A 24,576-nucleotide genomic window follows, 5' to 3' on the forward strand; every position below is an offset into this window, starting at 1 on the left:
AAATTAGCTTAAAAAGAGGGAAAGGGCAGAGAAAGGTCATTTCTTTGCTGACAGCTTAACTGTGGAACGTGCTTTTAGTGAAAAATAAAAGTTATATCTGTTTCTGAAGTACTACACTATGAAACTCCTGTTACTGAGTCCTCAATAACTCTCTAGTATAAGACTTAGAAAGCTGAGACAGGTTGTTTAGTATTTTCTTCATTTTCTTACCTGTGCAATGAGGCTACAACTGTTTGTTGTCTGAGGACTTCACCAGGGTTCTCCATGTGTATGAAGTGTGTTTCTGGCATAAAGGGCTGCTATAGTATAACTCCAACTGGTGAAAGTGAAATGAATGTGCTTTTAAAACTAGTTACTGAGTTAAGTGATTTTGTTGGTAGCTGATGGGTTTTAATCTCTTCTGTCTGTGTTTTCTCTGGAAAGAGAGTGGTTTGGTGTTTCAGTGGGGAACTGGCATGGCATCTCGGGCAAAGCGTGCGAGCCAAGGAAAAACTCTCCCCCTGTTCCTGACAGCAAAGGAACCTTGTGGAGTAACAGGTAATCCACAAATCTGATTCTTTGTAAGGGTGATAGCGTAGAGAGAGAATTTGGAGTGATGTGCAGCATCCTTTTATTAAAAAATCACTTGGTGTTAAAAACATGTAAGCTCGTTCTGTGCTTCAGATACTCCAATACAAGTTCATAATCAAAAGGAAAAATATCGTCTTGCAGTGTCTATGATCCAAAAGCAAAGCTTTTGTTAAAAAAAATTCATTATCATCATAATGATGAAATACTTGATTTAATATAGCTTGGGTGGTTCATTTGCTGCAACTCAGTGTTTTATGTCTATGCATAAAATATCTGCTATACAGATTTTATAAGACTAATTTTTCTGTAGGCCTGGAAGATGTAAAGGTGAAGAGAGTTGCTGCGAGCTCCTACCACTCGGTGTCACTCACAGGTAGGCCTCAGGTACAGAAGTAAAATTCCTTATCTCTGCCTAAAAAGACTTTTGTACTTTACCAAAATTCACAAAAGTTTCTAAAACTGTTAAAACTTGATCTGGCTTAGTGCAATTAGTTGTTGAAATTTGAGAATTAATTCAAAAGAGAAACTTATTAAAAATATGAACTGTTTTGCATTCTGCATTCCTGCATCTTGTAGACATTTTGTGCTGGATTCTGAGAAATTTTCCTTTTTTAAGAGTTGGATCCATATTTTGAATTCTCTGAATCCTGTGTGGTTATTCATGGAGCCAGGTATGAGTAAGTAATGGTCTGGGCTCTCTGACTTGATGGTTAGAGGCTCTGAAAGGACTTGGACAAGTGTGGTTGCGTATGTCTCTGCTGTTGCAGCATGACGCTGCGTTAGGTAACTCTTGACTGGACTAGCTTTTTAACCATGCGGTTCTGTGTCCGTGGAGAAAGGCTACATTAGGTGATTGCCCCAAGAAAGGCTGCTGTGGTTATCCCGCTTCTGCGGCCTAAGCTAATGCCTCTGCCTGGGGCTGTGCTGTGCACAGATGTGAGATAGTCTGGGGTTACCTGAGGTGGCTCTAATGTAGTGCCATGCTGCACAGTGTGCAGATCTACATGAGGTGAGGTAAGAGCACACAGATCACTTAAAACAGTAAGAAATTGCTTAAATCACTTACTTCCATAACTTCTACCATTTGTCCTTTGATCTCTAGGCAGTGCTCCTATGTTGCTTATTAAGTATCCAGTAATTAATAATGAAAGTCTGATAAAGTATTTTTTTTGGCAGACTGGGAGAAGGAAAAACAACTGCTTTTTGTAATCTTACTTTTTTGAAGCGTGGAAAATGTATTGAACCTTATGAAGACAAGTCCTTACCTAACTCTAAAGAAACAACTTCTTAGCAAATATGTAGCCATCTGGTCCCTCTGTCATCATTAAATGGAGCACTGGAGTATTTGCTTATGCAGATCTACAAAGAGGTTTAGTTGTATGGGGAGATGCTGCAAGATGTGAATTATTGAATTCTGAGATGCAAAGTCTGTATGCCATTAGTAAAGAAGAACTGTGAGGACAAACAGAATGTGCCTTAGCGAATTAACACATTCTGTTTATTTAGATAGTGAACAGATTATTCTTTCATGCTTTTGCTTTTTATTTAAGAGAGCAGTCTATTTGGCAACAGGGAGACCAAACTTACCGAAGTAGGTGCCAGAGCTTTTAATAACATGCTGCCATTGTTACCCTTCATCCTGCATTAGCCTTTAAAGGTGCTTGTTTGTTTCAATTCACTGCTGTGTGTAGTATTTAATAAGTGAGCTCTGCTCTGCGGGGATTTTTTTCAGGACTCTTGCATGCTCTGGGATGCAGTTTTCTTTGGCTCTGTCTCATGAGCCACCTGGTGGTAGAATATGAAACACCTGTGATGAGGCCGGTTTTTGACACAACTGCTGAAGTGGATTGTGGCAAACATGAATGGCGGTTCATTTAAGAGAGAGGGAAAAAAAAAAAGAGCTGAGTTGCTGCTCTATCTGTATCCAAACCAGCCTGAACTCTCCACTTACATGAATATGCTACGAAGCATTAGGGTCTAGGTTTTTGTTAAAACCTACTCAAGAAATAAGATGAGGGTTTAGTATGTCATGTTTCTGAGAATAAAGTAAACGCCTTCTGGAGAGGAAAAGGAGATGGCAGAAACAGTGCATTGTTAGTTATGGAAGTGTTGTGTCCTATATGGCCATAGGAAAGTGTAATTTTTTTCATTGTTTGAAACAAGCTGTCTTTGTCACCTTCTTTTTCTCTCCAAAATATGTTTTTACTTTATCCTGGGAAAAAATTTATCAATTTTAGTTGAGAGTTCTAATGAAATAATTGCTTGGTTTGTTTTTCCTTTTCACTTCTTTTATCTGAGAAGTTGAGAAATTTGTGAAGTCCTGCAGATTCCTGTCAAGGATGTATAACTTGGCACTTAGTGGCTTTTTTTTCTTTCCTCTCCTTGTCTCTAGGTGTCCCTGTGTACATGTGCTGCCCCCCTCCCCCCCCCCCCCCCCCCAAAAAAAGTTACCATACTGGAAATCTCTTGGTTTGTCTCTTTTTTTTTTTTCTTTTTCTCTCCTATTACTGTTACCAAATTGAAGTCATCAATTATATTGTAGCCTAAATTGTGCTTGTTTTCCTCTGAAAGTTTTACTTTGTTATGCTGCTTGTAATAAGTTCAGTGTTGACTTAAGACTTCTAGAAGCCTTTGGGTATTGTGGACACATGCTCTGAACAACTCCATGCTGCCAATGATGTGGTTTCCAGTCTTGCCGTGCCCACGATCATGTACTCCATGTGTGCATGATTTAGTTTGTATGGCCTGCTACTCATGCAGGGTGGTAGAGGACTAGCTTCAGGGGGTCTGACACAGCTTGTGTTCTGTTATGTGCTTCAAGTGGAGTATCTTCTTAAACCCAGAAGCCTAGAACCTGGGCTGAATGATCTTGTGTTGAAAGGATTGAATTGATGGTATGTAATATCTGCAAAAGGACTCCTTGAATCATCATCTTACTGTCTGTTGATCGTTAGGCTGTGAGCAACTCAGACTGATGCTGGGGAGCGATCTGAAACAAAGTGGGTGTTTCTGTAAATATAATTATTCCTCTGGGTGGCATCCTGGAGCATGCACTTGTGCAAATTCTTATGGCAGCAGTGAGGTGGGTGGAGACAAATAATTGCATACAAAAGTCTCTCGGTAGTGGTCTAGTAGTGTTTTGAGGTATGAGAATACTTCAGTTTTTGTGGTGGGTGGTTCCTGCTTTAGTTGTGCATTTTTAGCTATGTGTCACATTCCTTTGGGAAGTGACTGAGCGAGATGGGGCAGGGAGCATTAGAGACTGTGCCTGTGTTTACGGAGTTATTGAATTTGCTCAAGCTGAAGAGGCCAGGAGAGTCACAGGCAGAGCTGGAAGCTTGTAGCTTGTGTAGAGAGACTGGGAGACTGCAGTGCAGCCAGACAGGCTTTGAAGAGACGGAACATCCCAGGTAGTGCAGGGAAGTTGCATTATTTGCTGCAGTTTGGAAAGTTATTGAAGGGACTAAATCGAAGCCTTGGAGCAGAGGTAAGAACTGGCCTGCAGGGACAAAGTGGGTGGAGAGAGTGTAGTGTATAAACCCTCCTTATCTTTATTCTATGTCATCCATATGCGTTAAGCTTTTTTCCTCTGAGAAGTTTATTATTGTAGTTAATTTTCTAACAAAACTTGGCTTTTGTTCTGAAAGCCTTTCATTCTTCTTTGAGAAGCTCTAGGTAGAACTGAAGTCTAGGCAGTTCAGCCTCAAAGCTCAGGGAACTGATGCAGTCCTCAGAAAAGAGGCATGTTGATAAGGCCCTTGCAGATGCTTCTGATGTTCTAGGTACAATGTGTGTGCATGTGGTAAAGAGATGGTATAAAAAAAAAAAATGAAAAACCAAGTTGAATTAAACATTGTTCGTTCTTCAGCATATCATACTGTGTTGAGACAGAGCATGCATCTGGTGGTATTCTGTATATGTCACTTTCCACTAATTTTATTTCTGTATCTATTGTAGATGAAGGATGCCTGTATGTCTGGGGTAGCAACAAACATGGGCAGCTAGTGAGCAAGGAGATCTTTCTTGTTGAGCCCAAGAAGATAGAGACTCATTTTTTCTCACATGAAAAAATTGGAGCTGTTTGGAGTGGATGGACACACTTGGTGGCACAAACAGGTAGGTTACCTAAGAAGCAGCCAGATCTGGCACCTGCGCAGTAAATTATCTTTATTACAGGCAAAATGACTTTTAAATTGATTTTTTTTTTCTCACTGCTATTAGTTAGATGCAGAGAGTTTGACAGTTTCACCTGGGCTGTGGTAGTTTTTTGAAAATGATGAGGACAGACATTCTTTGGTTTCTGTCCCTCAAGTATTATTGTGCTTATATATCATGCATGTTCACAAATACAGTAGCACATGCATGCACACACCAGATGGATGCATCGTCTCTGCACCATCAGGGTGCTAGTTTTGCAGAATATATGAGAACTTCTAAAGATCATACTGTTTGAGTTATAAATGCCTCTTTGGAGAGAAGAGAGTTTGGAAAACTTCTTTCAGAGAATAGAGAGGTAGGAAAATGTGTCTGCAGCTTCCGGGATACGTGACTCTATTCCACAGGAAGATACAGGCAGAACTTTCATCCAGGACACAGGTATTACAGAGGGGGGAAGATAATCCTGATGCAAGTCTGTGTACTAAAGGCATGGAGGCATAGGTATGAACCGTTCACAGATTGCCTGAGTCTTAGTTGAGATCTTAAAAACGGACATAGCCCATCCCCCTCTGCTGCTACCATCTACTTTGTGAAGACATTACTAGGTGAAACAAACTGTATGGCTTTGCACAGATGCATTAGCCTTCCTGTACTTCAAGAGTGAGCCTAGCTTTCAGTGCTGTTCTTTTGCTGCTCTTTATTAAAGTGTTTAAGGACAAATAAAATTGTGCATTCAGAAGAAAGTCAAACTAAAATAACCTGTCTTGTTGTGTGTGTGCATTTGTATGTTTGACCATGGAATAAAATGTTGAGAAAAGGTAGGCATCCTCTCAAGATGAACTGAAATAAGATTAGTATGGAAGCTGTGCAACCTTACTTTCCTGGGAATCTTGCTATTGAGGACAGTGTCACACGTAGAGGGTTGTAGGGTTAGATTCTTTTCTGGGAAGAGATAAAAGGAAGGTCGTATGGTAATGGTGTTTCCATGTAAAAGGATGGTTGATCTAGTGAGGGTAATTTGAATGCATTTGTACTATTGCTCTGTTTGGTAGTGCAAAGGCAGGAGGAAAAAGTAGATGGAGAAAAAGGTAAGATATTTAAAAACTGTTTTGTTATGTTCACGTGTGAACAGTCTGTGCGATTTGCTGCTACTGTTGCACACTCTGTGGTGAGTTAGTTAAGTAAGACCACCAAGAGGATGAAATTCTTCCGTAGAACAAACAGAACAGCCAGGGTTATTAACTGGGGCAGTGTTACACACGGCATCGCTCTTCCCTTGCACGTAGTGCTGGGTGAGGGAAGGAAGAGCAGATGGAAACATTTTTCCTAGAATCATGTTGTGATTGGAAGAGCCTATTGATCTGTCCTGATATAACCCGTTTGTAAAGATAAAACTACAAAAGGAGCTGCAGGTCTGTTACCATTATTGTTTATTGGGATCTATAATATATGACAGTGGTTCAAGGAGTGCTTAGCCTTTAGCATGCAGTTATTTTGATTTAAGTGGGAGTTCTTGCATGCTCAAAGGTCAGCATGTGCTTCAGTATTTTATTAAACTGGTGCTATAAATTCTGCAACAGTTGCACAGTAATGCCCTTGCTCTGTGAGAAAAGTATCCGTTTTAATTACGGTGTATTTTGAACTCTTGGTGCTAGAAATCAGTGGGATATGGTGCATGACTGGAAAAACAAATTGATTAAGCATTCTGTTTCATAGCGTTCATTGTCTGGCATCAAAGCATGTGAGAGGTGTCATGTAAACTGCCTCACTCTGGCTGTCCTCTTAGCTATTTAAAAGCTGTGTTTGAACTCTGATTTTTAGAGGATGCTGTCTTGAGAATTTGAGCAGGAATTAATGCTACATACTGCTTGGAAACTTTTGAGGTGGAATAAAAGAATTGGTCTCAGAATGTATGATTCTTGAGAAAAGTGCTTATGTCATTCTTATTCAAACAGGAATGGTAGAGAAAAGGTGTTAGGATAACCTAATTTTTAAAGAGAGGGTATTGTCAACATGATTTGCCTTACTTCACTGTATCTTAATAATGAATATTCTTTAAGTCAAACTTCTCCAAAGTGTTAAAAATTTTAATGTGTAGTTGATATTTATCCATGGCCATCACAGGAATAAAGTGAATATATTAGTATCTGATTTTAAGAGAAAAAAGTATGTCGAGTGACTAACAGGGAAGCTCTTTCATGAATGTTTGAAATGAATTGAAATAAAGATAGGCTGACTTTTGTGTCTGCATGAGGAAACTGGTCAAGTGATGTGGTGGCATAAGTTATTGCTGAAACTGAATTTTATGCTTTTAGAATTTTAGATCTCTTTGAAAGTCAGTGGACCTGAACCTAAATCATTCAGAATAAGATCATGAATGGCCTTTGACAGCCTGCAGATACCAATCAGAATCTCATGGGATTTTCAAGGGTTGCTTAACTGCTAGACAGTGTGTGAGCTAAGCACCTAGCTGTTTCTGAAATACCACTCCATGTCTGTGCTTGAATTTGCGGTTGTCTAAGTAACTGTGAAAATGCACCCCTCCTGAAAAGTTTTCCCTGGGTGTAGCAGGTCTTCCATTATTGTACCCACTTCTAGCAAGCGAGGAAATGCAGCTTCACTTTCTGGTGCTTAGGTCACACAAACAGTTCCTGCTCTCTGTACTCAGAGTTCCACAGTTAGTGGAAAGGAAGCAAATTGGAGTGTGTGTTTGTTTATTTTTTTTTGGGGGGGGGGGGGCGGGCAGTGGAAAATAGAAGGAAGGTTGTAGTATGATGTTTCTATCCCTTTGCTGTGAAAGGTGGGAACATACTTTGGAAGAACATTGTGAAGTATATGGATTTTCTTGTATGAAAGATCAGACAAGTGTGTGTTTTTTTTTTTTTAACCTAATGGTCTATCTTGATACAAAATTTAATAGCGAAAATATAGGTTACTGTACTTGAAGTCTAGTGTTCTGTTACTCACTGAAGGTAGAGGAATTCTAATAGGCCATTAAAAATATTTAGAGCTCTGTTTAATTTTTTTTCTGAACATTCATCCTGGTTGAAGTAGTAATAATAAAGCATTCATAATTGCAGCTAGCTTGACGGTAAATTAAAACTTGTTGGAAAGAGATAGGAAGAAACCGAATGGATAAAAGCTGAACACTCTGTTCATGCATAAATTTACAAATTCTACTATTTCAAAGTGACATTTTGATCTTTGTCTGCCAGATGAGCAGTACTTGATTACAGATCAAACAGAACACTAAAAAGTAAATGGGACAGTGATGTTGATAAAAGCAACCATCTGGAGGAACAGTGGATAGTTTCATGGATGCTGTGATTTGATGCTGTTAAGTGAGCCCAAGGACATTACAAACTTAAAATGTTAAACCTCATACCTTTGTTATCGGGGAAGGAACGTGGCATAGATGTCTTCCTCTGTTTTATCAAGTTTTCCTGTGTATGAAAACTGGCCTATTTTAAAAGGCTTGTTTTTGTTTTTCCTTTATGCTATGGGCAAAATACATGACTCTTCTCATTTCTTTCCTACTCTGTCCTTACAAGTGATTTTAATTGCTCCTGAAATCAGTGTGATACTCATCTTTCTCGTCATATATTATATTCTGCCCCATTCAGGGACTGCTGAAAGTCATGTTTCCTGTCACTTTTCTTTGGAGTTTGATTGCCTCTTTTTTCATTTGCTATTATTTCTATTATAAACAGTTCAGATGCAAGAATTTCATTCTTGAGTGTGAATTGCTTGACTTAAGTTAACATTTTCATAGGATGTTGTGTTGTTCATCCTCGCTCACCCTTAACTGATTCTCTTCAGCTCTGATTCCTTACTCTGATTCCTTATTCTTCTCAAGGGTAGAGCTGTCTCTTTTGGACTATTCCTGTTTCTGGATTTTTAGATTATCCACTCTATGCAAGCTTACTATAAAAAAAACCAAAAACAAAACAAACAAAAAAAAGCCCCTCACAAAACCCTTCAAGATAGCTACTTCTTCTTCTGCCTTGATTCCCAGTTCCTACAGAAGTTGTACAATTAGGCTCTTAGAACCCCTTCAAAATAAGTTGTATTATTCTGCTACCAGTGGTGGTGCAACTCATTGATAGTTGGCCAGAAAAGACTAGGATCAAGACTCTTGTTGTGTCTGGTTGCTTTTTTTTATTGGGTCTCTGATGATAAGATATGAACTTGTTAATGTCTTTGGTTTGTTCATTGTTTTCTGTATTGGCACTTATGTCAAGTGACTTTCTAGGCATGCATTTCAATTAGGACAAGGCAGTACTGGTATTGCTCTTTATACGAAGGACAGATCAGACATGTCCTTCTGGCCACAGACTTCAAGTGCAAGCACTATTCTCTTCAGGCAACTGCTCTGTGAAGTGCCTTGCTCCCACGCCAGTGCCCTATGCCATGGCACAAGGAGCACCACTGCAGTATAGATGATATTATTTTGAATAATAATGAGCAGCTCTTTTGCATTGCTCTGCTTAACAATGTCTACTTTAATTTGTGGGCCTTTTCCAATTGATAAAAACCTCTTTGAGTGGAACTGCTCAAAGATGAGCATCAATCTAGAGGTTATTGCTTAGATCATTTAAGTGAGCCAAGTCGTGGCCTATAATGTTGAAGATGTAAGTTAGGCTACTTGAAGGCAAACCTAAATATAGCAAGAGAGAAGTCTTTTAAAGACTTAGAGGTGAATCATCAACTTCAATTCAAAACAAGTTATTTCCTTGTTAACTGGGATGCCTAATAAATAAGCTTTCTTAATCTGACCTGTTTTATTATTTAAGCGTTCTCCTGAATACATTCACTAATTTATTTTTCATGTGAATTTCATGTGGAATTATACTTTGGTTGAGCTCAGATAAAAAATTTCGAGCTCCTTCACCCAGAAGGAGTTACCTTAAGAATGCAGTTACAATGCTGTTTCTGCTTACGCGAATCTGCCTTACATCTAAAAAGTTTGAGGAACAAAACATGATCAGATCCCCATGAAAGGGTCTTAATATTGAGTCCTCATTCCAAATGTGTGTCTGAGTCAGAGCTGCTTTGGACATCCCTTGGCATCACATCAACATTAAGCCACATAAACACTTGGAAGTGGTCCAGCATGTTAGTAATCTGTATGATAAAATTGAACACATCTCTTGTTTTTCTGAAGCAAATCAAAATGTGTCTCCCCAAAGACTGGGTGCGGACCAAAGGAATACTTCCAATCAGCTGAAACGAAAAGGAAGCTTCCCCTTTTGTAATTGCATTTGTATCTTCTTTTTCTGATGCCAGGTGCTAAGTAAATCTCTCAGGCCTTGCTGGAAAGTACTTTAAGCGGGGAGGTGAAGTGAAAGGACACTGCTCTGACACCTGAGCAGTGCAGTTTCAGCCCACTAGAGGTCCTTTCCAGTTTTGTTTTGAATTAAGTCAGCAGCCTTGCTGATGCTGCAAACGATACCTCCTTAGTCTTGAAATTCTCAGCAGCTCCCAAGAAGTGCAAATCCTGCTGCTGCTTTTTTTTTTTTTTTGGTGGCTTGTGTATGGTACCAATGAAGCATGTACTTGATGAGGACTCTTTTTATCTCCTTAGCCATTATAGTGTGATCTAGCAAAAGGAACTGCATTTGGGAAGTGACATTTTGAATAGCGAATAGCTTAGAGATCTTGTTGAAGGTAATCTGGGTTTACTGAGTGCTGTTGTTCTAGAGCCTGCCTTTATTTAAAACAAAGGCCAAAAACCTAATGTTGCCTTTATCGCTATTAAAAATTCCCTTTTATTTTTCCCTCTACACTTTTTTTTTTAAGGAGATGTTTTAGAAAATGATCATATCCAAGGGACAGTATGAATTTTGTATTACTCTGGTTTTGGTAGCTAATGTTAATGAAGCAAAAGCTGCTATTAAGGAGCATCTTGTTGCTGGAGCACTTGCTTTTACTTATACCTATTCTTCCTGTGTATGTTGTTGAGCTTACTATTGGGCTTGAAGAAACTGAATGCCAAAGTGTGTTTCATGTGCTGCATATAAACGTGTGCTGAATTTTGCACTGGTAATATGGGAGAGCAGAATATGTGGTTGTTTCCTGCTATACAAATTTTGCCAACTCAGTAGGATGCCATAGGACACAATCTGGTAGGGGAAACTGCTGGTTTTCTGAGCAGGACCAGTATGTTGTGTGTGTAATTTTTATGCATGTGTGTATGTACGCATATGTATATATTGTGTATCTAAAAAAAAGAAATAAACTGGTTGAAGACGAGTGCTGGTCCACACAGCTGAGGGTTGATGCATTTCCAATTTTGAGAAATGTATGTACCCGTTTGTGATTCATAAAGGTTTTGAGGGTTAATGTCAGCTGTCTTTTTCCTGTAGAATGATGGAAGAATACATTGACAAGCTGGTCTATTTTTTGTAGGCTGGGTGGGGTAAGGCAATGCTGTGCAATCTTTTAATCACTTTATGATGTTCTGTTTTGGTGCTGTGACTGAGTTGTTTTTTTCATTTGCATCAGATAGGAGGGTATGTGATAATTTGCTGTATGGGAGAAGGTAGAAAGGATTTTGCATTCATCTTCAGTGTGAGGAGATTTTGTCTTTTCTATTTACATGTTTTGCCTTGTATCAAAACTCATTCATTCTAGCTAAGAGACAACTTTATCTTTCTGGTGAGGCACTGCAGCAGTTTACAAATACTTTTTGGGATATCTTTATTCCTAGCTCAAAGATACTTTTAAAGAGTAAAATTCTGTCTTTGCAATGTACCAGTGCTATTGCAATTCTTGCATGTTGCTTGCATGTTCTACCTCGCAGAAAGACCTCAGAGCAATTTGCAACTCCACTGTAAAGTTAATAAGGGCTATTAAATTCATTTTTCAGTTGTGCAGAAGAGCCTCATAAAGATCAGATGACTTCCTCAAGGCATAAAACAAGGGTCCTCCCAACTTTTTCCTGGGCTTCAGTAGCAAGTTTCTCTGTGATGACATAGAAGATGCTGAATAAACTCCAGTGCCAAAGAGATGAACCCATCTCCTTATATAAACATCCCTCATACAGAAAAACGTGGGAGGATGATCTGTCCTGGTTCCATGATCATCCTTCTCACAGTCATCTTCCACTGCTGCGCTAAAGGATGTGGCCGACAGTTTTCATGTATGGTTCGTTGGTTTCTGTCATTATTCCTGTGGAGAGGAAACTGTGCACTCAGTGACATCTTTCTTATTGATAGTGTGGGGGTTTCTGTCTTTTAAATAACATTTTTTTTCCTTGTTGGGATGCACAGCTATGAGTGTGTCTCATGCATTTATGAATCAATAAAATCAGTAAAGAAAGGTATTGAAATCAGGCTGAATGTTCATAATTTGCCCTTTCCAGAAGGTGGTTCATTCTGGGTATCTGCATCGTCCTCTTATGCTCCTTTCTCACATGGCTGAAAAAGCTTGTTCCCACTCCCTTCCTTTTTTTCTCAGCTGTGCGTTCAGTGCACAATGTGGCAGCTGATTGGAAGGATATATTAGTGCCAATAGGTGACAGTCAAACACTGAAACTGGAGCCCCCGACATTCTTTTTAATGTGAAATAGCTGTATTTCCTGAGTTTAGGTTTTGGGAAAACATGTAAAATATTAGAAATAAGCTAATTCAAAAACCTCAAGTTGATAGGAACCCCCAACTTTGCAGAACCTGCAAAGCAAGCATTTAAGGAAGAAAAGTCTTCAATCTGTCTTGGGCTAAGTAAATTCTAAGTAAAATGTGGTAGATTCCGTTTCTTTTCTGTTGTCTTCTAGTGAATGATTGTTCTTACCTCCTCTTCATAATACAACGTCTCAACATTGTGAAGCAATGGGAATGTATGCTCCACAGTATGTTATGTTCCTTGCTATCGTAATAAATATTTTTGTGCACCATAAGGCAAAGTGACAAAGAATGTCAGTTGGATGTATGTAGACTTTAAAGCCAGGAATCACCACTGCAGAGGAGGTCCTACTAGTTGATCCAAAATATGCTGTTTAATTTCGCTGAGATGCCCCAGTGTTAAGCCCAGTAACTTGTGCTTTGCAGAAATGTAACTTCCAGAAAGACCTTCACCTGGAGGTAGGATGTGGTGGTTTTTTTTTTCTTTTTTTCTGATGGTGTGTTTCAGGTCCAGTGATTGAATTAGAGTGTGGCTGGAACCACTGTAGTTGCCTGGGTGCTGTTTCACTGGGAGGGATGGGCCACTGTTCTCTTGATGTGGGTCCAGGCCGGTCTGGCAGCTCTGCTAGGATGCTTTGAGAAAGTGGAAGATTCACCTCTGCTTTTGATAGCTTGTTCCAGTGCTGAGACTCCAGCTGTAAGACAAATCAGAAAAATGACAGAGTGAAAGAGTCAAGGTGAAGGTGAGAGTGTGGATGGAATTTAACAGGAAAATGGTTGCTAGCACTAAGCCCTTGTGATGCTTTGTGTTTGCTCTAGGGCTTTTTAGGAGTACTTACAGGACCTAAGTAGGAAGGTCTATTGCAAGTACAGTCACTCATGTTAGAATGAATAGAGTATAACTTTGGCTACTGAAAAGTATTCAGAGAAGCATGAAATCAGCAGGCAGAACTGTTGCAATTTATAGAAAACTCTTTGCCCCCAAGAGCACGTTTCCTCTTTGCTAGTGTCCTCCACCTTCTGCACGTGTTACAGAGAAGATAATGAATGTGATAGAGATGTGTCTCTGTGATGTATGTTATAGCTTTTCATTGGCTGGGTCTCATGATCTGAAATTGTTCGCAATCATCAGTCTGAAATGATTTCTAATAAGAATTAAAAAAACAATTGCACATTGTTTGCATTGATCTGCTTGCTAAGTCTGTGATATTTTAGAGTTATGACTACAACTGATGCTGTTTTTCATCTACTTGTAAATTCCATAAAACACTTTTCAATATTATTGAAACTCTTGAACTGAAAAAGTTTATCTGTTCAACATATACTCAAAAATGAGTATGATACTGAAAACTGTGAAGCTTGAGAAAGATTAACTAGACTGTAAAATAAGTTTTTACTGTGTTTTGCATGTGTTTTCAGTTGTGATTTTCTGAGTTTACATTGGTGATATGGTTAGTTTACAACATACAGATCTTATGATGCAACTGATGATGGAATTTTTGGTTACATTAAGAAAAAAAATGATTTTAGGTTTGTGGCTGAGAAATCTGAAAACTCTCATACAGGCCTATCCTGAAGGTCTCATGTTTTGAGTATATAGGAGAGAGCATGGAAGGGGGGAGAGAAAAAGAAGCACATGAGCACGAGTTTGGGGACTAAAATGGTAAGATGAAATAATCTGCTCAGGGTTACATAAGGAGTTTGTGTGACACAGCTAGGAATGAACCCCAGTTTTAACCAAATACTATTTCATCCATCTGCGAAAAAAATTCCCATTCTGGTCTTTTGGCTTTAGCTAGATAGTTTGCTTTGTTATTGACTGTGTATGCTTAAACTGCTTTACCAAATGTGGCCCTCTGGACTAGTGATTTTGTGTTTTAAACTTCTAAGTGTAAGGACCTTGGTATTGTTAGTTAATATCCCCAAAATTCAGAGATTAAAGGTTTGCAGAAATTCATATGAGATCCATGGGTAATTTATAATATGTAGCCACAGGAGTGAAGATTTTAGGTGCCTATGGGAATTGGTTTATATTTTATGCATTGTCTTCATATCTAGCTCCTTGTTTGATCACAAATCAATCTTACTTTGTTCAGCTTTCATGATATTTATCTTAAAGTTTGTGAAAGTTGCTGAAGCAGGGCTTGATGGGAACTGTGTAGTATGTTACTCAGGAAGTCTGTTCCTGGCTGGCAGCCAGCTGAGACACAGGAGGTACTCACTGTTCAAGGATTTGAAGTCAAATTTGTGGCAAGTTTGCACCCAGGGAACGCTCTGAAAATTAAAGGGTGTCTGGGAGGATAAATACATAGATTAAAAATGCACATTTTTCACTTGACTCTGTGTGGATACGTGTAAGGCTTATAGATGTGGAGTAACTGTTTAAGTCAATACAAGATGTTTAATATACCTTTATTTTATGTGCATTGAGTTCACTACTTGAATTGGATTCATCTTCTCCCTTCTACAGAGACAGGAAGGCAAGTTTTTTAGACTCTGCAAAATACATATGTATAATATATTTTACAATATTCTGGAAATTTGTGACAACTTACCATTTATTTCTGTGACTAAATCAATACAAAGTTCACTTTTGAAAGTAATTTATGTGAAAAGAATCCTTTCTTTTGGCAAGAAGTCCCTTTTCAGTCACGGATCATCCCATTAATGCAAAAACTTGGAAGAAGACACAATAAAGTCGATGAATTGGCACACAGACTTTTTCTTTTCTCAAGCACGAAAGTTTGTGCAGCCCTGTGATACCTTTTTTCCTGTTTGAGGAGGAATATCCTCACCAGCAGGAGCTCTTCTTTAGGTTAATCCTGTCATTTTGATAGTTTCAAAGGCAGATCTCCAGGCTCCTTCTATCAAAAGTCTTCTACCTCTTCCAGAAATCCAGAACTGTGCTCAAAATAGTTTGGTTTCTATTGTCGCTATTTGATCATCAAGCCTTTGATCATCAAGCTTTGCATACAGGAACAATTATTTTGAATCCTTTTTTTATTCTTTGGTGGGAACAAACTTTGATTTCCACCCCGACCCTGCCTGAGCTGAGGAAATTCCTTAGTGTCAGTCTTTTGTAGGTGCTTAGGAAAAGTGACCAGGAATGAAAAGCAGAAGTGTCTTATGGAAGCTCTGTTTTCCTTTTTGTGGAATCACTTTTCCTATTCCTTCTTCAAGCATGGCGCAGTCTGCATCTCTTTAGCCCTGACTTTGAGTTTTGTGAGGGCTGGAGTATACTGATTCAGCCACCCCTCAGGAAGGGCACTGGAAGGGAAGGGAAGAGTATTGCAAAGATCAGCTTTGGATGTTTGCAGCTCTGGTGTTGGGGTATTACCCACACATAATATTTATCAAAGTACACGCTTCTTGCCTTCAGCGAAGTACAGTAAGATACTTTGTCTCCTCTGTGACTTTTGTGGTATTGGGCTGCCTTCCTTAAACATCTTTATTTTATTGGAACGACCTTGTAGAAAATGTTGTGCTTCACTTTGCCTTAGCAGTTGAGGCAGAGGTTGAGCATGTGTCCATGCTTAGAGAAAACATCATCACTACCTTTGTACTCTGGAAGGAGAAGTTCCTGAGTGTTTTCATGTCCAGAGGTCTCCCTGCTTCACTAGTTTTGGACCTTATTTTGTTCATGGGATCAAGGAGTTGGTCAACCTGGTAGCCTAAATCAAGAATTGAATGAAATAGAATATGTTGGAGAGGGGAACACCCCCTCCTCCCCCCCCCCCCAAACTCCCCAAACCTTGAGTTAGTGACCTGTAGAGACTGTATCCCTCAGTAATTTCTGAATTTTATCATGCTGTTATCTCTTCCCAGGGATTTGGGAATTCTGTCATCAGTGAAGAATTCAAATTTACAGACAGCTTATGGAAGATTTCTGCAGATGAGTCTTGTCAGCCAAATCCTACAAGAACTTGTCTTGGGGGGTGGTGGTGGTGGTGAATCTTGCCAGGGCTTCTATCCTGCCACATTGTCAGTGAATCTCTGAGCAGTTTTGCTGCCAGAAGATTTCGGTAATCATGGGATCTGCTGTGTTTGCACTCTGAGGCACAGTGGATTTTGTTTCCAGCAATTATCGCTCACCAGCACAATGAGAGCCTTCCATAACATCCCACTTTGTGCGTTTCAGCCCCTCCTGTGGACTTCTGTTTTATGGCAGGGACGTGTTTCTTATTTTTGTTCTTCCTTGAGCAAGAACTGAATAAACAAAACCTGTGGGTTGGCTCTAGCTTGTGTGGTATATTGTTCTTTTTTGCTTTTCAGTATCAGCTGTTGTTACCAAGTTAATGAATTTTTAGCTTACTGAATGTTAAAGCATCCTGGATTTTATTTTCAAAATTGTATGGATTTGAGTTCTAGATAACTGTAGCATCTGTAAATAGCTAGAAGGGATTTGCATTTTCTCTGGCTTCATGGGCTGGCATCATTCCTTTCCTTTATTTTTATGTTTGCAAGGTTAGAGTGTGTGTGTGAGTGGTGGTGGAGTGGATGTATTACATGTGTATGCATATGTGTGTATACACACACATGTATTTATATATTAAAAAAAAACTTTGTGCCCAGGCCTTTGGGAAATCTTGTTTTCTTACTGCATTTGTTTTTTCTATTGCTTGCTGTGCTACAACTGTGGCTAGTTCTTCTGTACATGGTTTTGTCATTACACGCTCCTTTTTCTGCTGTTGCTCTCTGGGAGTTACTTTTATGTGACTTTGGTAAAACTTGAAGAAATTCTTTCTATGGTTTAGGTGCCAGTGAGCTGATACAGTTCAGTTTAAACTGAAGGTATGTTCTAAAAGGTTAGTAGCATGTATTCAGAGTTGTTCATATGGGTTGTCTTCTTTGTGCCTTTTTTTTTTTAACAGAAGCTTGCTAACATCTTTTGTATAATGTGTGTTAATTCTGGGATAACTGTCCCTCATCTGTCCTTCCTTGTTCTTTTCAGTTGATGCAGTAAATAATATTTGTTGTGCATGCCATGTAATGTCTTTTGTATGTAAGTAGGAAAGGGTCAGGAAGATGCTAACCCCACATAAATTTTGATTAAGGTTATTTGTCATAAAATAGAGATGCTAGTAACTGGCATCAAGGACAAGGAAGTTTATCACTATATATTTGAATTTTCCATTCTAAGCTCAATTGTGAGTATATTGACAAGTTGAAATTGAGATGGTCTGTGGAGAGTAGGATTTAAATGGATTTTTGTTGAATTTAGCTCATGCTAAATTCTGTGTGTGTTATCAAGAAGTATAAAACAGGAGAAAATAACTGTGATGAATTTTGCAGATCTCTTCTGTTTGTCTTACATGTGCATGGCAGCTGGTAGAATGTGTCTACTGCAGCAGAAGGGGAAGACACAGTGCATAATGCTGGTGTCTCCAGTTTTTCTTGGCCATGACCTCCCTTGCGTGCGTAGTTGTGTTCAGATGTATTTTGGTGAGTACTCCATGACTGGGGGAATTTGGAAGGTGACTCGATCATCATTCAACATTGTGCTCCAGGGCTTCTCTAACGTAGACCTCAGGTGTGGGAAAGGGACCGTGCTATACTGAATTTCTTTTTTCTTTTTTTCCTTTTTTATTTATTTTTTCCTCTCCTTACAATATCCTCTTTTCTGCTGTTGGAAATAGTGACTGTTTTGGACCTAACTGATGTGAGTGTCTGTCCTAGCTTGAAGGACCTGTGACCTTTAAAAAGCTTTCAGAAAAATGAGCCCGTAAAATGTGGATGTGGTATATATTTTGTTAGGTCATTAGTGTATGAAATAAGGGGGCCATTATTATTTTTTTTTTCCTTTGTTTTGTTTGGTTTCTGTGGTTGAATTGCTGCAGTTCGTGGCTAGCCATATATTTAGCAAATGCGATGAGCAAGGTCAGATATGTTAGTAGTATATAGAAGACTACAGGGAAGAAAGTTCTAGTGGGGTCTCACTGACAGTGCGTGGACTGCGCTAAGCCGTGAAGAGTGTAAAGAACGGGCTGGGAACTGTGGATTAAGCTGAACTGCTGCAAGAATTCAGAAGCAAGAAGGAAATCCCGTGATCCTTAGCCACTTGAAGACAGGCTCAACTGATCACACAGAGGCAATTAGTTGGGTGACAGTTGACTTTGCTTGTCCGCATTCCCTACCTGGTCTACTTCAAAACAAAACAAAATCTCTTTGTGATTGTGACATACTGGCGATGGTCTGGGTTCCCTTTCCGTTGCGGGTTTTTTACCTGCACTCTCAGTAGCGGCAGCTTCCTTTGTGTTAAGCACCATAATAAGGTGGTATTTCCTATATACAGGCGACTATAGATGTGGTGTTTATGCTGTTTTCAATATCCTATGCCACTAAAGCCAATTTGCAAGAACAGTTGTAGTTTGGGGGGCTGAGAAGGGCAGCTTTATTGGCTGTGACCCATTTTGGGGGGGATTTTTTCTTTTATTCTTTTTTCCTTAGTGGAAATTAAATTGTTGAAATTGTGGATGTTAATACTTCTCTTGAAAACAGCTCCCCTCTTACAGTTATTGTGTGGTCAAGGTACAAGGCTGATAGAAAGCTTCCTTTCAAGAGGAGGAATTTGACTGTAAATGTCTTTCTTTCTAATTCTTTGCTGTGCTTGTAACTGGAACAGGTGTCACTGCTACAATAAACATTTTAACTACCTTCCAAGCCATTTTTGTTTTGTTAAAACCTTTTTTGTGTTAAACCATTTATTTTGAATCACACTGAAGTGGATTCATTCATGTTATACTAACCTCTTTGTCACTTCACCTGTTTGAAGCTGAAAAGAAGCAAGCGTAAGGGCAAGAGAATCTGCTGCTCTATTATTTTCCCTTATAGCTTGTCTCTAAATTCCATATCCATAGGTAGTACTAGAGAAAAATCCAAATATGGAATAAATAACTCAAAAGACTGCTATTTTTGGTTGTCGTTCCAACAGACTGGGCCAGAGACGGTATAACTTGAGTCCCTTTCTTCTTGACTCCCAGCTTGTAATTCAACTTCTGGACTCCCCTGTGTTGTGGGTCCCCAGCTGAGCCTTAGCTGTTTCCTGGGGCGGCAGCCATCCACAGCGACGCTTCATTATCAGGCTCTGCTGTTCAGCAACGAGCTGAAGGGGCCCTTGGGGGTTTCCTCCCCACACCCTTCCTGCGGGGAGACCTGGGGCAGTGCTGTCAGGGCTGTGTTCTCAGCTGCAGCATGGAGATCGCTTTGGCTTTCCTTGAGACTTGCTTGCTGCTTCTCACAGCTACTCAAGCCCGGTCTGCGTTTGGGAAAATGTGGAAGCGATCCAGTAATAGTCGCTTGGAATAAACGCGCTCTGCGGAAGTCAAGTGGGGAGTACGATGGGGCAGCCTGGTCTGACTGAATACTGTTTTGGTGTTAATGCCATGTCGGTGCATGCCTGTTTTCTTTCACCGGTTGTCCCACTCTGGCTATATCCTGTGTAGTCCTGTTTTGCAAACTGCTTCTGGGAAGGTATGGGGGAGGAAACTGTACAGGTTTTGTTTAAGATTTGTCTTTACCTTGCTGTGTAGGTGTTTAGTTCAGATTAAGCCTGACTCTCCCCCCCGCCCAGTTACTTTCATTCTATTTAAACCAGTTCATAGCTAGGCAGCTCTAAAATGAATGTAAAGGTTCATACAGAGGTGGGAATAAAGTTTCGTATGGACGTTTCCACTGGTTAGTATGATTTAGTTAAAAACCAATCTAGAGTAAGTGAGCTGCTGTGAGAGAAAAGGGCCAGAGCATACTGGTACCATGGGAATCCTAGTGACATGTCCTGTAGTGAGGGGAGAATTTTTGTTGCCAGAGGCTGTAACATCGCAGCTCAGTACAGGCGTCAAAGCAGCTTCTGGAAACTGGACAACATACGAGCTCTAGTGGCAAGGTGGTTTTAAGTCTCAGGGCTGTGGTAAATATAGAGCAAATAAACCTCATAGTATATGGAAAATTTTGATAGATAAATTACTTAATGCAAACAAATGGATCTTGTCAACCCTCATCACATTTAACTAGAAATAGTGATTTATTTACCTTGACTGCTACTGTGATCTTTTTGGGCAAAAAAATGACAGTTTCTCTGAGTGTTAAATGTTGTCATGTCACATGACACAGTGGCGTGGAGCTGAATAGTGATGAGATGGATTGAAATGATGGCAATTCAAAGCCTTTAGTAATGTGAGGGATTGATGTGAAACAGGCGAACGATGAAAACTTGCACTTAAAAAAAAATTTTGCAGCTGTGCAAAGGGGATATAACAAGGTCCCAGACAAACTATTTGACCACTTAACTAAGGTGGTAGTGCTTTGCACCCACTTTGCATAGAATAAAAAGCTGAAAGCTGAAACCAACCATTATGTAATAGTTGAACTAATCTATTTGACAAGTGACTGCCAAACATACAAAGTATATTTACTCGGTGCTCTTTTACTTTTTGTGGTCTTTGGGCATGCCTACAAGAATAATGACTATTGCATTATCAAATGACGACAAAATTTAAACCTGAATCACATCCTTTATTAAAGCATTTCATAATGGTCTTGTTACTAAACTCGGCTTTTGAGAGGATCTGCCCATGTGTACATATGTGCATTGATCTAAAGATCTAGTTTAATCTTAGCAGCATTTTAAGACTATTAAATACTTTTTCCATAACCTTTAAATGACACTTTCTGATTTTTATTTCAGTAATTAATTATTCAGGCTTAATGCTCACTAATGAATCCTATTATTTGAACAGAGATAATGTGTTTTTTAGGAGCATATTGGGTGAACTGTCATAATGCAGCTTAGTGGGAGCTTTGTGCTTCTGAAAAACAGTACCTTTCAGGACCACTGTCTTTCTGCAACAGAAAAAACAACTGACCCCCTAACTGGCTTGTTCTTATGTTCAGGTACTTCCAAATTGTGCATTTGAGGTAGGATGCTGTTGGGTACAGGAGATGTCAACAGTTGTGAATACTGAGTACCAGATTTGTAGGCTTATGGAAGGGCTTTGTCATCTTTTTAATGAGACCTGCCAGGAGGGTGCATGTACTTGTTTTATTTGGTAGTTAGACTGGTGGCTTTTCTTGTTCAAATGATTTGAGGTGTGAGGAGCCATATAACAATCTAACACAAGTCCAGGAGGAAAGCTTTCAGTCAGGCTTAGGTACTTGTTAAATTGTCCATGTCTGTTCAGGTGCTAGGAAGGACTCCACACTACTATAACCTGAAGTTGTATCTTTGTCTTGATGCAAGTATGAACAGCAAGCTTCCAGCACATGGGGTTTTAATTTGTTTTATGTATCCATATGTGTTCAGCTGACTTAGCTGGATTTTGAGTGCTCTGAAAATACCATGACTGACCTCTAAATAAGCACTTGAGTCCAATATATGCAAGTGTGGTTAGCAGCTGGTGTCCTTTAACACTGTATGTGTATTCCTTAAGAAAAATTGTAAGCTAAATCAGTTTTCTGTTTTTTTCTGTGCTGCTCTGTGGCTCGATTTCCTTAAATAAAAGATTAATGATTTTTTTGATATAGCCTATAAAAAAATATTTCTTTGCTTAAAAATACTGCTGAAATCCAAACCTGGTGATGAATTTTTGCTATATAGTGGGGATGTATATTAGTTTTGCACTTAACTTTGAATTATGTTGGTGTGGATCCCCAGATCAGTTTTCATTTTGGCAATATATTTTTGAATAGTGAATAGTGTAGCTGCTAAGAGAGAAATGACCCAGAGCTGGCCTCCAGCAGTTCTGCGGCAAGCTCTCGTTGCTAAGTGAGGCTCAGTCTCAATGCAGAATGGCACTGGAGAACAAATGGATTTCTACCCTAACAAAACCTTTGAAGGTGACTTTGCTGTCTGTTGCATGCTTGTGTTGTTTTTGAAGACCTTTTCTGTATAGGAGGAGAAGGAACTATTCCAAGCCCCAATAGAGACCGGGCAGGATTCATAAGGACTGCTGCAGGACAAGGCATGGTAGCTGCAACTCAGGTGTAACTCCTTCCCCTTCCTGTAGTTCCTATTTAAACTTTGGTGCAAAGACTGTCTCTTAGTAAGTACATACATTGTGTGTGGCCCCTAAAGAGCTGAGAGTTAGAACTGCAGATCAAGAGGAACTGCATTTACCTGTCTCTTCGGATGTGCTTCAGGTTTTGGGGATCTTCTGCTACACTGAAGAGCTCAGTTGCTTCAGGTTTGCTTTCTTTGTCTCAAGTCTAGACTTTGGCTCCTCAGTGTCAGCTGTAGGAAATGGTTTTATTTTTGCAAAGCTTTTTGTACAATCCTTTCCATGGTTGTTGAGTGCTTCTGCCACAAGTTGTCTCTTCTTGTGGCATTTAGGGAGAGACCTAGGGTGCTATAGGAAGATGTATGTTCTCAGTAATGAAGTTGTGCTTTAATCTTTGTAGCTGAGGAGATACTTGGAATAGGAGGTTAAACCAAAATTGGGTGCCATGGTCAATTCTATGGGGGGAAAAAATTGCCTGACTGCACAACAGTGATATAAAAGAACTTCCAAATGAATTAAAATGCTTTAGATAGAGTGGAATAGAAAGTAGTACTGAAAATACTGTATTGTTCTTCTCTAAGTCAGTGGTTTGTGTGACTTTCTACATGGAGAAAAGTTACTCTTTGGGGGACGTTTCCATGCGTAATGTTTATCGTCATTGCTGTAGTGTATAGCAGTATCACTTACATCTCAATTTCTACAAGTACACTAGCTCATAATTATATGGCAGGCTTTTGAAATTCTTATTTTATTCATCTATTTCTCTATTGTAAGGTAACTTTAAGATATCAACAGCTGTATTCCTATCACCATGATACTCCTGAAACAGCCTTATATATGCTACTCTGTCTCTTATTAAATTCATTATTTTCCATTGTTGTTAATGACAGGATGCTTTCTAATACCAGAACTCGTATGCTACAATTTGAGGTGCTTGCAAAGTGTGGGAGCACTTTGCTTCACAAAGAGTTTAGGTTTTTGTTTTCAAAATTGAGCACATAAATCCAAGTTCCAAAATTTAAGTGTATCGTTTTAAAAATTGGTGTCAACTTGCCCTCTAAATCAGCTGCTAATACGGTCTCCATTGTGTGGAGGGTAAAGGCAACCCTTTTAAGAAGAAAAGACACTTCATTGCTGGTTGCCTTTTTCAGACCTTGTTTCTCTGTCTGATGTTATAAGGAACACAGTATGTAATCAGAATAAAGTAATTAAAGTTTTTCCTTTTGTGGGACAAAGACCGTTGTATTAAGAAAGTTTTAGCATCTGATTTGTGCAGAATAAAACCTGGGAGGAGTTTCCTCTAGTAACTCATTCTCACTTGTGCTCTCTTTTTATTAAAAAGACAAATTGTGCAAAACTTTTGAAGATGACACTGATCTATTCAGGGACATTGCTTTATCATTTTTGTTAAGATCTTTTGATTATGAATCTAGGAAATCTTATTGTTCTAGAATTTTTTTAAAACTTTTTCAAAGCTACGCTGTTGTTCTCTATACATGTGCACATGCACACACACATTCCTATAGTGTGTTTTTATATATTTATATATATATATTTTTTCATTCCTTTAAGAATATGTTTTCCTACATCTCTTCCACCTCAAATAATTAGCAAACTAAAATTTAGTTTGGCAGTTCTCACTTTACTTTTCTGTTTTGATTTTTGGACCTGATAACAGCCATCCTGTGTTTTGTATGAATTTCCCTGTAGATAATTTTTTTCATTCAGGCTTGTGCCTGCTAGAGTTATAGCTGATTTGAAGCAGTCTATTTAAGAGAAAATGGATGTTAAAACTGCCAGAAGAGAAGGTCAAGCTATGGTGACGATGTAGGGGTGGCAGTGTGGATTGCCAGAAGTCCATCTGTCTTGATGAATCGTCTTGACAAGTCAGCCAGGACAAAGTAAGGTGTTGTATCCTTTTGTGATCATCTCTTCTTGCTTGATCACTTAGCTAGAGATTTAAAACAAACACACACAAACAAAAACCCCAAAACACTGTGGGCATGCACAGGCAGAAAATAGTAGTTGAAATGAATGGTGACTGTGCCTGATTTCAAAATCTAGAGTAGTTATTTAAAAGCTTCTCTGATTCTAGAGCTGTGTTGTAGCAGTGTTCATCAAAACCTGGTCTCCACATGGCCTTGAGATTCAAGACCATACAATGAACTGATCCTTGGTAGACACAAACTTGATATGTAAAATTGAGTGTCTGATTTCTAAGCTTTTCACTTCAG

The 24,576-nt window shown here is 39.1% G+C and overlaps 1 protein-coding gene across 1 annotated transcript in view; it reads left to right on the forward strand.

Moving 5' to 3' along the window:
* SERGEF (secretion regulating guanine nucleotide exchange factor) overlaps nt 1-24,576 on the forward strand; it is a 159,862-nt gene that overhangs the window by 5,851 nt on the left and 129,435 nt on the right. Inside the window, 3 exon segments of the mRNA XM_067296053.1 lie at nt 424-537; nt 881-943; nt 4,528-4,686. Of these exon segments, the coding sequence (XP_067152154.1) occupies nt 424-537; nt 881-943; nt 4,528-4,686 (336 nt within the window).

This window comes from Apteryx mantelli, chromosome 4 (genome assembly GCF_036417845.1).
Source record: "Apteryx mantelli isolate bAptMan1 chromosome 4, bAptMan1.hap1, whole genome shotgun sequence".
Classification (NCBI taxonomy): domain Eukaryota; kingdom Metazoa; phylum Chordata; class Aves; order Apterygiformes; family Apterygidae; genus Apteryx; species Apteryx mantelli.